We start from the raw sequence: 14,877 nt of genomic DNA, 5'->3' as shown, positions 1-14,877 counted from the left end.
CTGGGCAACTGAGTCGGTGGGTCACAAATACTGAGCCTGTGTCGAGAACCTGCGTCAAAACAACAAGAGAAGCCATAGCAATGAGAAGCCCAAGCAACGCAACTAGAGAAAGGCTGCATGCAGCAGTGAAGACCCAGCATAGCCCAAAATACAAAAGAACTAGTTGCTTAAAGTGCTTTACAAAAAAATCTGGTCTCCTATAGAAAACTATACATGGCCTTCATCAAGATTACAAAAATAATAGCCCTATATGTTATGAAGTGTTCTAAGTACTTAATAGGTATATTTGTATATCATTGAACTTTCACAATAAGCACATGAAGTACACTTTATAGGTGAAGAAAAGATCAGACAAGTTAAGCAAATTGTTTTCAAATCTAGGTGGGGCTTCAGTGCCCTCACTCTTAACCTCCATGATTCTCATTATCCATTCTGATACAGAATAGCCAAAAGAAGGCACTGACATTTTTGTTGTTTATTCAGAATCTTTCATTCTCAAATTTTAGGATCTATCAACATTACCCGTGATGTTTACACGCAGAGTTCCAGGCCTCAGCACTGACCTAGAAAATTAGCATCTCTGGAAAAGGGCTCCAGGAATGCTATTTTAACCAGCGTTGTGGATGATTCTAAGGCAGGTGGCTTGAAAACACGTTGTGACAAATATACCTGTGGCAGTTTGTGTTTCTCAAAGTTGGCCACAACCATATTTTCTATCATATGTATACTCTGCTAGTTTCTAGAATTTTGCCACTCTTCTTTCAAGAGAGGGGGGCCATGTCCCCTAGTTTTCAAACTGGGTGGGTTTTTATGACCACGAGAAGTCAACCAATAGATTATGGCGGGAGTGATGCGACCTGATTTCCAAGGCTAGGTAAAAAAAAAAAAAGGTGATTCAGCTTCCACTTTTGCCTGCTAGAACACTCATTCTTGGAATCCAGCCACCAGGCGGTGAGGAAGCCGAGGTTGTTCCAGGGAGAGGCCCACTTGGAGCAGGACTAACAGCTCGTACCAACTTGCCTGCCATGTGAGCCATCCTGGAAGTGCTTCTGGTTCAGTCAAGCTACCCGAGCTGACACAGCATGTAGAGAGATGTGCCTTCCCTGCCAAGCCCTGCCCAAATTGCAGATTCAAGAACTAAATAAATGATTATTGTCCTTTTCGGCACTAAAGTGAAGCTGAATTTTTATGCACTAGATAACTGGACTAGAACCCTTCTAATCCCATGTTCACTCCGCCTTTCTTCCTATCAAGGTGGGTTCCTGGACCTCTCTAAAATATTCTGCCAGTATCTCTGTCCAATGTCATTTACTTTCCCAAATTCTCCTAATGACAGAACGACTCGTTTCAGAGTTTTAGCTATTCAAAGTTCTCATTATTGCCTCTGAGGCTTGGTTTCTCATCTAAAAAACAACAGTAATAAGACAGCCTACCTTATACACTTTATCATTAAATGAGATAGTCCATGTAATCATTTAGCATCACGCTAATGATATTTTCTCTTATTATTCTTACTAGGTTTCTTGCATTCATATTTTCTATTCTTTAATGCACTAATTTTTTTCTTATAGTTCAATGCAATTCACAGGCTTTCTAGGCCTGGCATGCTCCCCTGACCAAGTCAGTTACATGCTTCTTCATCCTTAAGGATGTCACTTCTCCTTTGAGGAGCTTTCTCTGACTTCTCAGGCAATTAATGCCTGTGTTCAAATAACACCTTGAAGGAAACTCTACTACGGCCCTTAACGCACTGAATTGTAATTGTTGACGTGTCTCTATTCTCCACTGTACTCTTTAAGTTCTTGGAAGGTAGGGTCAGCCTTTTTGTATCCTCATCCACTAACATAGGACCGGGCACTCTTTTAGTCACCGTCTACTGTCTGTGCTACTGGGCTAGGAAACTCCGTAGCTAAGTAGTTAAGGGGTCCATGTTTTGGCGGAACAAAACTTCCCACACAACCTGTGGAAAGTGAATGTCTCTGAGCCTCATCTGTAAAGTGGAGGAAGCACCTTAAGGTTTGCTTTGACGAGAAAGGAAAATAATACCGCAAAAAGCCCACCACAGAGCAAGCAATCAATCATCAGGGTGTTACGAAATGGTTCCCCAACAATCCAATTTTCGGGTACCCTCACTCTAATCCTCCTTTAGCACGCCGGCACTCTAAGGGTAATCCTTCTTTTAGGAATTACTCTCTAATCCTCTCCTAGGTCATTCCTCCAGCGATCCAGTCGGCAAGTCAACTGCTAGGGCCAGGCATTCAGAAACCATTCTTCTTCCCCGTCCCCAACTCTCTCCAAATTCTTTGCTTTTAGCTTTCCTAGGACTAAGGGGTGTATCGAAAAGGCTCGACTTATGCGAAATTTAAGCACTAAAAATCTGGTTAGAGTTTTACTGGAAAACTTTCGAGACCCATACTTGGGAGTTTCGGTGTTTCGCTTCCCCTGGAGCAAGGAGCCCGCGATCAATTTGACCTGTCTTTTGCCCACCGCCCGCCCAGACCGCGCGCAATGCAGTAACGTTGAATGAGCTAACGAACCGATGAATGGGCTACGTCCACTGCCAGGCCTCTGTTATGTCGCCCATTGGCGCGGGCGTGGCCGCGGATAAGAGCCTGCGGGGCTCGGAGCACTCAATCCCACCTGCGCGCGGCAGGCTCGGCCACGAGAGCCGGAGCTCCGCGCCGCCCCGCGCCGCCTCCCCCAAGTCCCTGCCCCGCCGCGCGCGTCACTTCCGCCACCCCCAAGCCGGGGCTGGGGCGGGGAACGCGGGGGAGGGGGCCAAGTCCGAGGGAAGCCCGCCCGCGCCCGAGCAGGAACTACATTTCCCGAGGGGCCTTGGCGGCGGCGGCGGGCGCGGCAACGTCCCCCGGAAGTGGAGCCTGGGACTTCCACTCGTGCGTGAGGAGAGCGGAGCCGGAGACGAGACCAGAGGCCGAACTCGGGATCTGACAAGATGGCCGGGCTGCCCCGCAGGATTATCAAGGTAACCGCCTGGGCCTCCCGGCTCTGCTCTTGCCCTGTCGGCGGACCGGGCGGCGCGGCCCCTCGCTTTCTCCGGCCCGCGGCCCGCGGTAGGAGGCCCGAGGCAGCGCGGAGAGGGTTTGGACGCGGCGGCGAGGGAAGTCGGGTGCTGGGGAGGGGGCGCCGGGGAGACTTCCGGCCGCAGTGGGGCAGCCGGGTGGCGGGGATCCGGGGCCCCCAGGAGGCCGCCCCGCGAGCGGGGAAGGCCTGGCCTGCGCCTAGGCGGAGGGTGGGGCTGCGGTGTTGCGGGGCTCTGGCTTTGGGAGCGGGCCTCCGCGGCCTCTCAGACCACCCCAGAGCAGAGGCCGCGGGCGCGCGGGAATCGCGGCGGGGCCCGGACTCCGGGCAGGGGTTGTGGCCCGACGCGGTCACTCGGCCTCGGAACCCCGTCTCGGCCGGGGCGGGAGTGCAGGGGTGCGGTAGCCGCAGGTTCAGAATGAATGAACCGGGAGGGTGAGGCCGGGCGGGGCCCTGTGCCTCAGGAGGCGGCTCCGGGAGGGCCGCGCGTCCTGCAGCGGCCGGCACATGCTCGCCCTTTGCTGCTGGGGTCCGGGGACGTGGGGGCTCCGCGCCCGGCCGCCCTCGCTTCCGCGATCTCCTCTGCTTTAAATGCGTTTCCGTTTGTTATCTCAGCGAAGTGATTTTGCTCTGCTTGGCAAACTCTTCTAGAGCTGTTTCTGTTGGGAGGAAATAGTTTTAACGCGAGACCGGGCGGGAAGTGGGGGAGAGAGATGTGGGGGACCTTGTGAAATATTTTGCCTCTGGATCTCCTGCACTTTATTAAAATCGTTTTTTGGTTTCTTATGAATATATACTTTGAGAAGTACGAATGAAACCATAGAAAATTCATCTTGGTTTTGTAAGTTCTTTACAGAAACATCAAATGATCAGATGTAAAATGTTCCTTGAAATCCACGAAGACAAAACCTTGAGAATTTTTGGTCATTTTTAATGAAGGAAATTAGTTGAACCTCTGTGTTGCTCACTATGCGAGTTCAAGTACCTAAATTGCAAAAACATTTGCTTGCTATAACCTGGTGAACGTGTATTTAACTTAACTTGTTAAAGTTTGGGGGAAGATGCAAGCTAAGTGCGGTGATAGACCTGTTGAAGGATGATGTATTGTGTAGTGTTTCTGCAGTTGCAGTGAAATATATCTCAGATGGGGTGTCTTTGACCTAAAGGTTCTTGATTTAGAGAAATGAGACGTGTTTTGTAAGGTAGAAAGTCTTACTAGAAAGTACAGAAGTAGAACAAATTGTCATTGTGCTCTGGAATCTGAATGATATGACCCTTCGTAGTGTTGCATAAAACAAACCTTCATTCGTTGTATTAAAGATTTGTCTTCGACTCTGTCCAAGGCAGTTTAATGGCTGTGTGCTTTGGAGGGTACTTACGATGTGGTTTTAGTTGTAATAGAATCTCATGGCCGCAATAGTCATGTTTATTGAGGCCTCAGTTGAACATGAGGGATGGAGTATGGGGTTATACACCAAATATCCTTGGATTTTTATTTACTGTTATTCAGATTATCGACCTAAGTACGCAGTACACGTTGACATTCAAGATAACTCTCAAAAATACATAATGAACTAAAGACTTTACGTATATTTTTCCATTTTTGCTTAAGGCTGGATATATTCTGCAATAACATGAAAGCCTTGGATGGGAAAAATAAATTCTGTGGGACTTTGTATATGAACTTAAAGATAGGACTTCAAGCAATAAGTTGAAGTCTTGGTGGTAACATCTCTCTAGTGAAAGTTTCCTTGGTTGGGATTTTATCTTGTAAGAGGTGGTTTTACTTTAATGCTATTTATAGCAAAAGGAACTGTTTCCTCCAGTTTGTAGGATGGATTGAAAGAGTATACAATTTTTTTTTCCCCTAGTGCCTATGCTTATATTATGTAGGCTTTTCCATAATTGGTGAACACGTTTATTTTTTATATCAGAATTAAGAAGTTTGCCTCTTTTCTGTCAACTACAGTACCAGGTTCTATGTGGAATATAGTGGGGGTGGCAGTGGGGCAGCACTGCTGTCTTGAGTGATGGGAACAGTGTCTCTCACTGGCCAGTGTGATGCTTTCTGCCTCAAAAAGGGCATTATTTACATTTGTAAAAGACTTCAACCACTTGGTACCTGCAGAAATCTTGTGAACTGAACGATACCGTTTTGTGGCCCAAAAATCCATTCAAAGGACTTTTCCTAGGGCTTTTCAAAGCTGGCAGAGGAGGCAGAACTTGGATCTTGACCCAGTGGGACCTTCCCCTGCCTCTTGTTATTGTGAAGTGACATAATACATGTAAAAGTACCATAACAACTGTAACTATACACATAAAGATGATTTTTTAAATTACTCTTCACCCAGTTGCTGTTGCAGTCAAATTCCCATGTCTAATCCAGCAGCAAATTCTGTAGGCTCTATTTTTCAAATCTCAGACAGTAAAGAGTCTATCTGCAATGTGGGAGACCTGGGTTTGATCCCTGGGTTGGGAAGATCTACTGGAGAAGGAAATGGCAACCCACTCCAGTATTCTTGCCTGGAAAATCCCATGGACAGAGGAGCCTGGTGGGCTGCAGTCTATGGGATTGCAAAGAGTTGGACATGACTGAGTGACTAACACACACACCCACCCTGAATCAGATACATTTCCCTATCTCTCTGAAACCACTATTCAGTTCCATCATTTGTTACCTGGCCTACTGTATTGATCTTTTAAACAGCAGCTAGTGTTACTTTTAAAAATATAAATCTAGTCATTCTCCCACTCAGAACTCCACAGAGGTTTTTCATTGCATTTAAAGTCTTGACTTTGTTTCCTCCTAGCTACAAGGCTCTCCATGCATCTGGGACCCACCTCCCTCTGAGACCACCTCCCACATTTCTCTCCTTGGGTCGTCCCATTGCAGCCATCCTGCTGCTGGGCTGTACCCTGAACAGTGAGAGGCTCTGCATGTTCAGTCACAGGGCTTGCCTTCTGTTTATCACATTGCTTACTTTGCCGTATTACTCAGTTCTTACGTGTCCTGTCCTCAGAGAGGTTTACCTAAACTGTCCTAAAACACGGTCCTCCCTCCTCCCCCATAATTGCTCTTTATCCCCCATTTCCTTCTCTTCTGTATAGCACCCATCATTACTCAAAGTCATATTATTTACTCTCTCTCTCTACTCTCCATGAAACTCCATGAAGGCAGGATTTTGCTCAGATACTTCGAACACATAATCTACAAATCTAATGCCTAGACGTTGAAATACTGATTGAATGAATGCTCTTCAATCTCTTTGGAAGAAAACTTCAGGAGAGTTATTCTATATAATTTATTGTTACTGCCCTGTAGGTTCTATCTGAATTGATGTCTGAGCTGAAAGTTTCTAATTCTACCCATGAGATTCATTAAAAACAAATCAGTCTTTTGTTGACTAGGAAATACATAGAACACCTTTGAAAGGTTCTAAAGGATACATCGAGGAAGAGTAAGACTCATCTGTTATTCAGCATTCTAGTTCCCCTCCCCAGGCAGCCACAACTTTTATTGTTTGTTTTTCCTGAAAGACCAGAGAGACTTAGTGAGTATATGTTAGGCCTGTTCCCCTCCTCCCCAAATAAATGGGCTTCCCAGGTAGCGCTCTTGGTAAAGAACCTGCCTGCCAATGCAAGAGGAGGGCATGACCACCCACTTCTGCATTCTTGCTTGGAGATTTTCGTGGACAGAGGAGCCTGGCAGGCTGCATACAAAAGGATTGCAGAGTCTGACACCGCTGGGCGACTTAGCACACACACATGGAGTAAATCCTATACCATAGTTCCTCCGTTTGCCCCTAAATATTTCTTTGAGGTGACTAATTTTTTTTTTTTAAAGGACTGCTTTGTGAAGTGGTTAGACCTTAATTTTACTAATTGCATATTGATAACTTCTAGATTGTTCCCTGTATTTGCTATACAAACTGCTGTGATGTAGTCTTACACAGTGATATTTTGCAAATACATTAATTACACTGAATCTTGGCAGTTATGTGTTTAGCTTGAATTATAGAATTTCCTTTTCTTCCCTCTTTTTTCCCTGGGCTAAACGTCTTTTAGTCTATATAAAAATGACAGAACAATTAAAGCTTAAAGTTACATAGAGTGAAAGCTCCCTAAAATAAAAGATCCTCCTTAATTTATCTGTCATAAAGAACCAGAGTTATTTTGGGAACAGATAAAAGAGATCTGTAGTTGTGTCTTGGTTAAAAACAAATTTATTTGTTGTACATGTTACATTGACAGAATGACATTCCTTTAATTTTCTTCTCAAAATTAATCATGAAATCAATAAACTATAGCCTAAGCAAACAGTTACTAACTTACTCAAGGAGTTGACTTATTTGATTAAAACCTAGCAAACCAACTTTCTGAGATTAGAGTTTCATCAGTTTTTCCTAGAATTTATTTTTTTGTTTCTTGAGGTTTAGTTTCAAATTCTTAAAAATTTAATCTGTGTTGTACTGAGTCTTGAGTTCTGTTTTTTAATAATATTTATTTTGAAAAAATAGGGTTTTTGTCACTAAAAGTGATACATGTTTTAATATCATTTGATACATATTGTTAGTACATAAGGTAGTTTTTAGTAAGAAAACTAATTCAGAAAACCAACCCCTCTTTTAAACCCTAAAAATCTTTGGCTGATAATGTTTTTTTTCCCCATTTAAGAAAAAAAGGCATGAAAAACTTAAAATGATCTGAAGATGCACTTGTTATAAATTGTAAAAAACATATTTAGGAAGCAGATAACCCCATGTAGTAAAAATTTGAGTAGAAACAGTGTGGTGCTCTTTTGGTTGTTGTCCCAATTTAGGAATCTTCTGTGCTTCTTCCTAGTACAGTCAGCTGTATTTTTTCCATATGACTTCTGGGGATTCAGGTTCTTGACAGGCTTATTTGTGAACTCTCTCAGTCTCCGTGGATTCCAGGCTAGAGTCCCTGAACTACTTTTGGTAGTGATTAAACTTTCAGGCTGTATGGATATTGTTTAATATACTACCTAATGTTTTGATTATGGAATGTAGGCATAATTGAAAGTAGGTTAAAAATAGGCAGTTGAGTTTTTTTTTAAGCTCCTCTTTGTCATGCACTTTGTTCAGCCCAGATTGATCAACTCTCACACAATAGAAATTGAGTTTTGTCAAATTATTAAGTACTTCCTGAGTATCCAGCATTCTAAATAATTGTATCAGAAATATTTTGCATTTGCTTTATAGAGGTTCTGAGTTTTTTCCACACTTGTGATGACTTCCAGCTGTATACAGTAGAGAACATTATCCTTCTACTTCTCTGATGAGGAGACTGTAGGCCAAAGAAATTGGATGACTAAGATTCCTGGCTGGCAAGTCAGTATTTTTACTTTTCTCCCTGAGCTGTCTATAGTGACTTGTTTTACCTGTGTGTAAATGGATTTAAGAAGAAAATAACTTCCCTGCCTTGGATTCAAGTGGTATGGATTCTGAACATACATTTGAGTCTGAGTTATGGATGCATAAACATTGTAGGAATAAACAGCAGAACCAAGATAATGAGGATGGCATTCAGCAGGGGCTTTGGACATTACAATTCTAGTTAACACACTTCTGATGTGGATGCTTAATTAATATGTTACATGATTTTACTTGCTAAAACCAAAATAGATCTGAAAGGCATAGTGTATGTAGCAGTGTTACATCAAGAAATAAGGATTCTTTTTTTCCCCCATTTAAAGTTTTTTTTTTTTTTTTTTTTGGTTTATTTTCTTTGCAAGTGTAATATAGGACATCAGTGTGGATATACAAATTAGGAGATGAAAAATAGAGATTCAGTTAATGTCAGTTAAAATCATAGCATTTTTTTTTAAATGCTTCCCAAGTGAAGTTTTTTTGTTTTTTAATGTTAAATAGTCATCTTTGATTTGTAGATTACGTAGGATGTAGGATCACCATAGTCTTAAGAGAGTGAGATCTGTGGCCCTGGCATTTCTGGTGACAGAAACTATTAAACATGTGGTTGGAAGAACTGGGGAACTGGGAATCTACAAAAAATTCTTCATTATCTAGTTTTTCAAGAGCTACCCCTCACCATTCAGGGTGTTGTATGTTTGTTAAAATTCTGGATGTAGCTATTGTAAAATCCTCTGAGGATACTTAGGGATAGACATTTTTATAATTTGGAGTTGGCCTGTAACTCAGATGTTTCTGAATAATTAGGATTTGGCTATGATTTGAAGTACATTTAGGTACTGATTTTGGAATCTAATGTTGACGTGTTTTGTCTTCATATTTTCAAACTCCTTTAGTAGTATTCTTGCCTGGGAAATCCCGTGGCAGAGGAGCCTGGCAGGTTACAGTCCATGGGATCGCAGAGTCAGACCTGACTAAAGCGACTTAGCATGGGATAGCATTTGTTTTCAGTGCCCTCACAATATGCCAGTATCAGAGGTTTGGTCTGTTTTGGGCAAATCGGTTTTTGTTTTTAAGACTTCTACTATCCAGTGATTGAAGGTTCTGTAGTCTAGAAAAATACTAGAAAGAAAGGCAACAGATGTTATCTTTGTGTCTTGAGAAATGGGTGCTTTTTATTTTTTCATAGCTTTCTAAGATTTCTTTGTACCAAGGCAAATGTTATTGTTGTCAAGTCAGTGTGTTTTTAGTGACCTTTAAGGGTCATTGGGATTACCATCCCCTTTCCCCCCTTACCCTGTTGTTCAGTTTCTCTGTCGTGTCTGACTCTTTGCAACCCCATGGATTGCAGCATGCCAGGCTTCCCTTTCCTTCACCATCTCCTCGAGTTTGCTCAGACTCGTGTCCATTGAGTCGATGATGTCATCCACCCATCACATCCTCTCTTATCCCCTTCTGCCCTCAGTCTTTCCCAACATCAGGGTCTTTTCCAAGAAGTTGGCTCTTTGCATTAGGTGGCCAAAGTATTGGAGCTTTAGCTTCAGTCCTAATGAATATTCAGGGTTGATTTCCTTTAGGATTAACTGGTTTGATCTCCTTCCTGTCCAAGGGACTCTAAAGAGTCTCTCCAGCACCACAGTTGGAAAGCATCAATTCTTTTCACTCAGCCTTCCTTATGGTCCCAACTCTCACATCCGTACATGACTACTGGAAAAATCATAGCTTTGATTATACCGACCTTTGTTTACGTCGGCAAAGTAACGCCTCTACTTTTTAATATGCTGTCTAGGTTTGTCATAGCTTTTCTTCTAAGGAGCAAGCGTCTTTTAATTTCATGGCTGCAGTCATCATCTGCAGTGATTTTGGAGCCCAAGAAAATAAACTCTGTCACTGTTTCCATTTTTTCCCCATCTGTTTGCCATGAGGTAATGGGACTGGATGCTATAATCTTAGTTTTTTTGAATGTTGGGTTTTAAGCCAGCTCTTTCACCTTCATCAAGAGACTCTTTAGTTCCTCTTTGCTTTCTGCCATTAGAGTGGTGTCATCAGCATATCTGAGGTTATTGATATTTCTTCCGGCAGTCTGGATTCCAGCTTGAACTTCAGGGTGCAAAATTCAGACTTAAATTGGAGAAAGTAGGGAAAACCGCTTGGCCATTCCCTTATACAGTGGAAATGACAAATAGATTCAAGGGATTAGATCTGATAGTGCCTGAAGAACTGTGGACGGAGGTTCATAATGTACAGGAGGCAGTGATCAAAACCATCCCCAAGAAAACAAAATGTAAAAAGGCAGAATGGTTGTCTGAGGAGGCCTTACAAATAGCTGAGAAAAGAAGAGAAGCGAATGGTGAAAAAGAAGAGGAAAGACATACCCATCTGAATGCAGAGTTCCAAAGAACAGCAAAGGTAGGTAAGAAAGCCTTCTTAAGTGAACAGTGCAAAGAAACAGAGGAAAATAATAGAATGGGAAAGACTAGAGATCTCTTCAAGAAAATTAGAGATACCCCTTACCATTGGACAGCAAAAGTGGCTGTGGTAAGCTAGAAAGGGCCCAGGGCCAAATTTCAGTCTTCTATAACATTGTGATTTGTCTGTCTTTTTATTATCCATTCATAAAACATGTTTCAGTTCAATTAAATGGCCATTTATTGAATTCGTAATATGTATTCACAAAACCAGGTAAACAAGACAGGTATCCCTGTCTGGTGAAACGGAGTTGTGAAACAAGAAATTACTGTGAGGTGTGTTATGAAAGAAGGAAAACCTGGGGTGTACCATAGTCAGAGGAAAGGTATCTGTTGAGGAATATTTTTAAACTTGAAGAGAAGGAAGGAGAGAGTGGACAGAGGGACTATCATATACGAAAGCTAGAATCGGGGAGAGAGAGAGAATGAATGCATAATATATTCCAGAAATCCAGTATGGGTGGTGGGTAGTGCCTTATTGTAGTGTAATTAGAGGCTTTTGCATGAGTCCTGTTTAGTACTGTAGTTTGCCTCAAGATGGAATGCCTCTTCTGGGGCGGCAGGATCCTCTCCTACCCTCCTGGGTCCCTGGGTCTGGGGACGTTTGGGGTTCCAGTGAGAAGGAACTAAAGAGCAGATAGGAAAATACATTTGAGGTATCACTGCCTTGGACCATAACCACTCTAATGTGAGTTTTAAACAAGATTTTTTTCATTCAGTAAGCCTAAAAATAGATTATCTTACACTCGTTCACATTAAATTGAATTTTGTGTTTTCCACTCAAGGGGGAGGGTATGTACCTACTTAATTTCCTCACTGCCTCAGAGAGACTAAGGAAAAGTATTTTCCAGTAAAATTCCCCCTACACTTGCGCATAGTGTTATTCTTGCTTTGGCCTTAAAAAGTCATTTCTTTTCATAGTGGATGGCACAGTGATTCACAGCTATAAACCTTTTGAAGTCTTTTACGTTTAGTTATAAAAGAGCTATCCCCATTAGGTAATACCCGCCTTGCCCACCCACCCCCCACTCCCCCCAGTACTGTCTACCCTGTCTTTATTGTTGTGGTTCAGATAAGGGGTAAACTGAAAGTGCTGCAATCTGAAGTCAGGTTCCTGCCGCTGACTGTGATTAGAAATCTGAACACTTGGCCAGACCTTGTCTATTTCTTATCAGAATCTTTTCCCCGTTTAACTGGGCAGGTTGCTGATGAATTGAGTGGTAGGAACTAGAAGATATTTTCTGTGAAGACTTGTTTATAATCTGAGCAGTTAGTTTATGGTTGTGCACCAGAGTTATTTGGGTTGTCAGCCCCAGCTTGTTTTTCTGTTATGCTTTGTCTTAAGATCTCCACGTGATTTTGTAGGGTGCACCTTGCAGAAACAGTGGCCTGTATGTGCTTGGCTTCAGTGCAAAGATAGGTAGAAGGTGGTGGAATTAAAATCACATGTAAAGCTACCTTCTCATATGTAGAAAACAAAGGCATCAGTGAGGACATTGAAGACCTGGCATTGTGGATGGGGAAACCCCTCAAGATTGGTATAGGGAACGAGGTTTTTAGGGGGTGACATTTGAGCTGATTTTGAAAGATAAGCGGAAAAGTGGAGTGTGGGGAGAATGTTATTCCAGGTTAGACATACCAGACTCTAGGAAGACACTTGAGCAGTGCTAAAACCGTAACATGAGTCAGCACTTACTCGCTTGGCCCACAGACACTTCATATGCAGTCTTTTAATTTGAAGTTTTTTTTCTTTAGAAGCGTAGTTCATGGATTTATAGTCATTTACTAAAAATCCAATTAATATGGTAATATAGAATGTTACATACTAAAAATAATCAAGTAATATGGATAATTATTTCCCCTTTGCTTTATTTTGCTATTCTGATCTCCACTTTATAGATAAAAATGAATATGAAAACTTACTGAACATGAAGGGAAAACCAGATGCTTCCATTTTTTGATGTACAAATCACATATCATAAAATTCACTCTTTTAAAATGTATAATTCTGTGTTTTTAACATATTCACAAAGTTGTGTTGCTGTCAACACTATCTAATTACAGTACTTTTTCATCACCTGGAAAAAGAAACCCTCCATCTTTAGCAGTTCTTCTCTCTCCTTCCTCCCTCAACCCCTGGCCACCACTTAGCCACTTTGTCTCTATGTAGTCACCTATTCTGGGCATTTCATATACATGGAATCAAATAATATGGCTTTGGTGTCTGAGCAAGTTTTCAAGGTTAATTCATATTGTAGTATGTGTCAGTACTTCATTCCCTTAAAAACTTTTTTTTTTTTTTTGGCTGATGTTTTTCTAAATAAATAAAGAAATTAAATGTTGAATGAGGCAAAGCAGAAGTTTTAAATCTGTTGGTTTCCATAAAACTAACACATTTGAAATCTGCATTGCTCTAGAAAATTTAAGAAATTTCTTTAGCCTTGTGAGCCATTATTATTTTTAAATTGTCAGTGAGCAGTAAATTTTTAAAGACTGAATTTCGGGAATTTGGTGGTGGTCCAGTGGTTAGGACTCAGCACTTTCACTGCTGGGCCTAGCAGCAAAGCCAAAAAAAAAAAAAGATTGGATTTTATCGCTGGATACTGAGAAATTTGAGTCAGTTCTGGTAAATAATGAGTAGGAACCATCATTGATTTTTATTTTTGTCTCAAGGATTAAGAAACTATGTGACCTTGGCCGAGTCAGTTTCTCTGGGCCTCCATTATATCTGATACTTTTTTAAAAACTTTGCATTGAGAAGAAGCTATGATTATTTAATCTTAGAACTGATTTTCCTTTTTGGCTTTTAAATTGGCCCTTAAGCAATTCTCGGGGTAGGGGGGAGGCACAACTGCTAAGTAGTAGCAGTATTCTGAAATTTTATATAGCTTTCCAGTATAATTAATAAGAAGGCCTTTGTCCTGGGTTTCAGGTCTTTCCAATTGCCTACCAAGTCTACTTAGATGACTTGAAGACACTTTAAAATCAATTTTTATTTTACGGTGGAATATATTCATTTTGCTGTCTCCCCTCCCTTGCATCAGTACTTCCAGTGTTTCTTTATTAATTACGTTAACATTAACTGAGTTGCCTGCCATTTACTTCTCTCCCCACCCCCTTAGACATTCCGTTTGTTACTAAGCCAGTGGATTGAACCTCAGAAATTCCTCTGCTTCTCCTAACCTATTCCTGTTTCTCATCCTTCCAGTTTTCTTTGTATGTGGGCTGTTACCCGCTCCTGTACTTTTTGTTTTTGCATTAATCAGAGAACTCATCTATCTTCACTTACACACACATGTACATGCTCTCTCTCTCTCTCTCTCTTCGTTTTCCACCTTGCCACATTATTCTAAAAATACCCAGTGTGATCCTGGAGAGCTTAGGCTCAAGTTCATATTCCTTGACTTGGCAGGTAAGGCGTTTTCACGAATTGGTCTTTTCTTCTTAGTTCATTGGCATTTCCTTCCTTGTCTCCCCTTTCCTGTACAACTTCTGATACTGATGGTGTTTGCAGGTTAAAATGATGTATTTTCTAACTTTTGAATTACGCCACGTTGGCAAGAGAACATCCTTCGTATGAGTGTTACTGCCCAGCATTCTGTGTTGGTTGAGTTTGGGTTTTTTTTTTTCTCTCTCTTCTTAGAGAATCTTGATTGTAGTCATCTTGGTTATATTTCTAGCATCAAGTATATTGTGGTTTAGAAACCAGCATACTGTTTTCTACATGAAGAGAAAATCAGGCATAAAATTGAAGTCATTTGCTTTATTTTCTAGGATCCTGTAAAGGCACTCTAGGAAACAAATGTCCTATTGTTAATTGAGTCATCGTAGTGAAAAAAATTTTTTTAACTTTTGACAAATAAAAATATGTAAATATTTAAAGTATATGAGGTGATGTTTTGATGTATGTATACATTGTGAAACTATTACCACAAGCTAACATCTGTCCTTACCTTTGTTGTTTTTGTTCTGGTGGTCAG

The 14,877-nt window shown here is 41.5% G+C and overlaps 1 protein-coding gene across 1 annotated transcript in view; it reads left to right on the top strand.

The window, feature by feature from the left end:
* Nucleotides 1–2,825: 2,825 nt before the first annotated feature.
* Nucleotides 2,826–14,877, top strand: part of UBE2N (ubiquitin conjugating enzyme E2 N) — a 39,477-nt gene continuing 27,425 nt past the window's right edge. Inside the window, exon 1 of the mRNA XM_061125805.1 lies at nucleotides 2,826–2,983. Coding sequence (XP_060981788.1) covers nucleotides 2,954–2,983 — 30 coding nt within the window. The 5' untranslated portion in view covers nucleotides 2,826–2,953. The remainder of the gene's footprint in view (nucleotides 2,984–14,877) is intronic.

This window comes from Dama dama, chromosome 3 (genome assembly GCF_033118175.1).
Source record: "Dama dama isolate Ldn47 chromosome 3, ASM3311817v1, whole genome shotgun sequence".
Lineage (NCBI taxonomy): Eukaryota > Metazoa > Chordata > Mammalia > Artiodactyla > Cervidae > Dama > Dama dama.
This window is presented reverse-complemented; position numbering and strand designations above follow the sequence as displayed.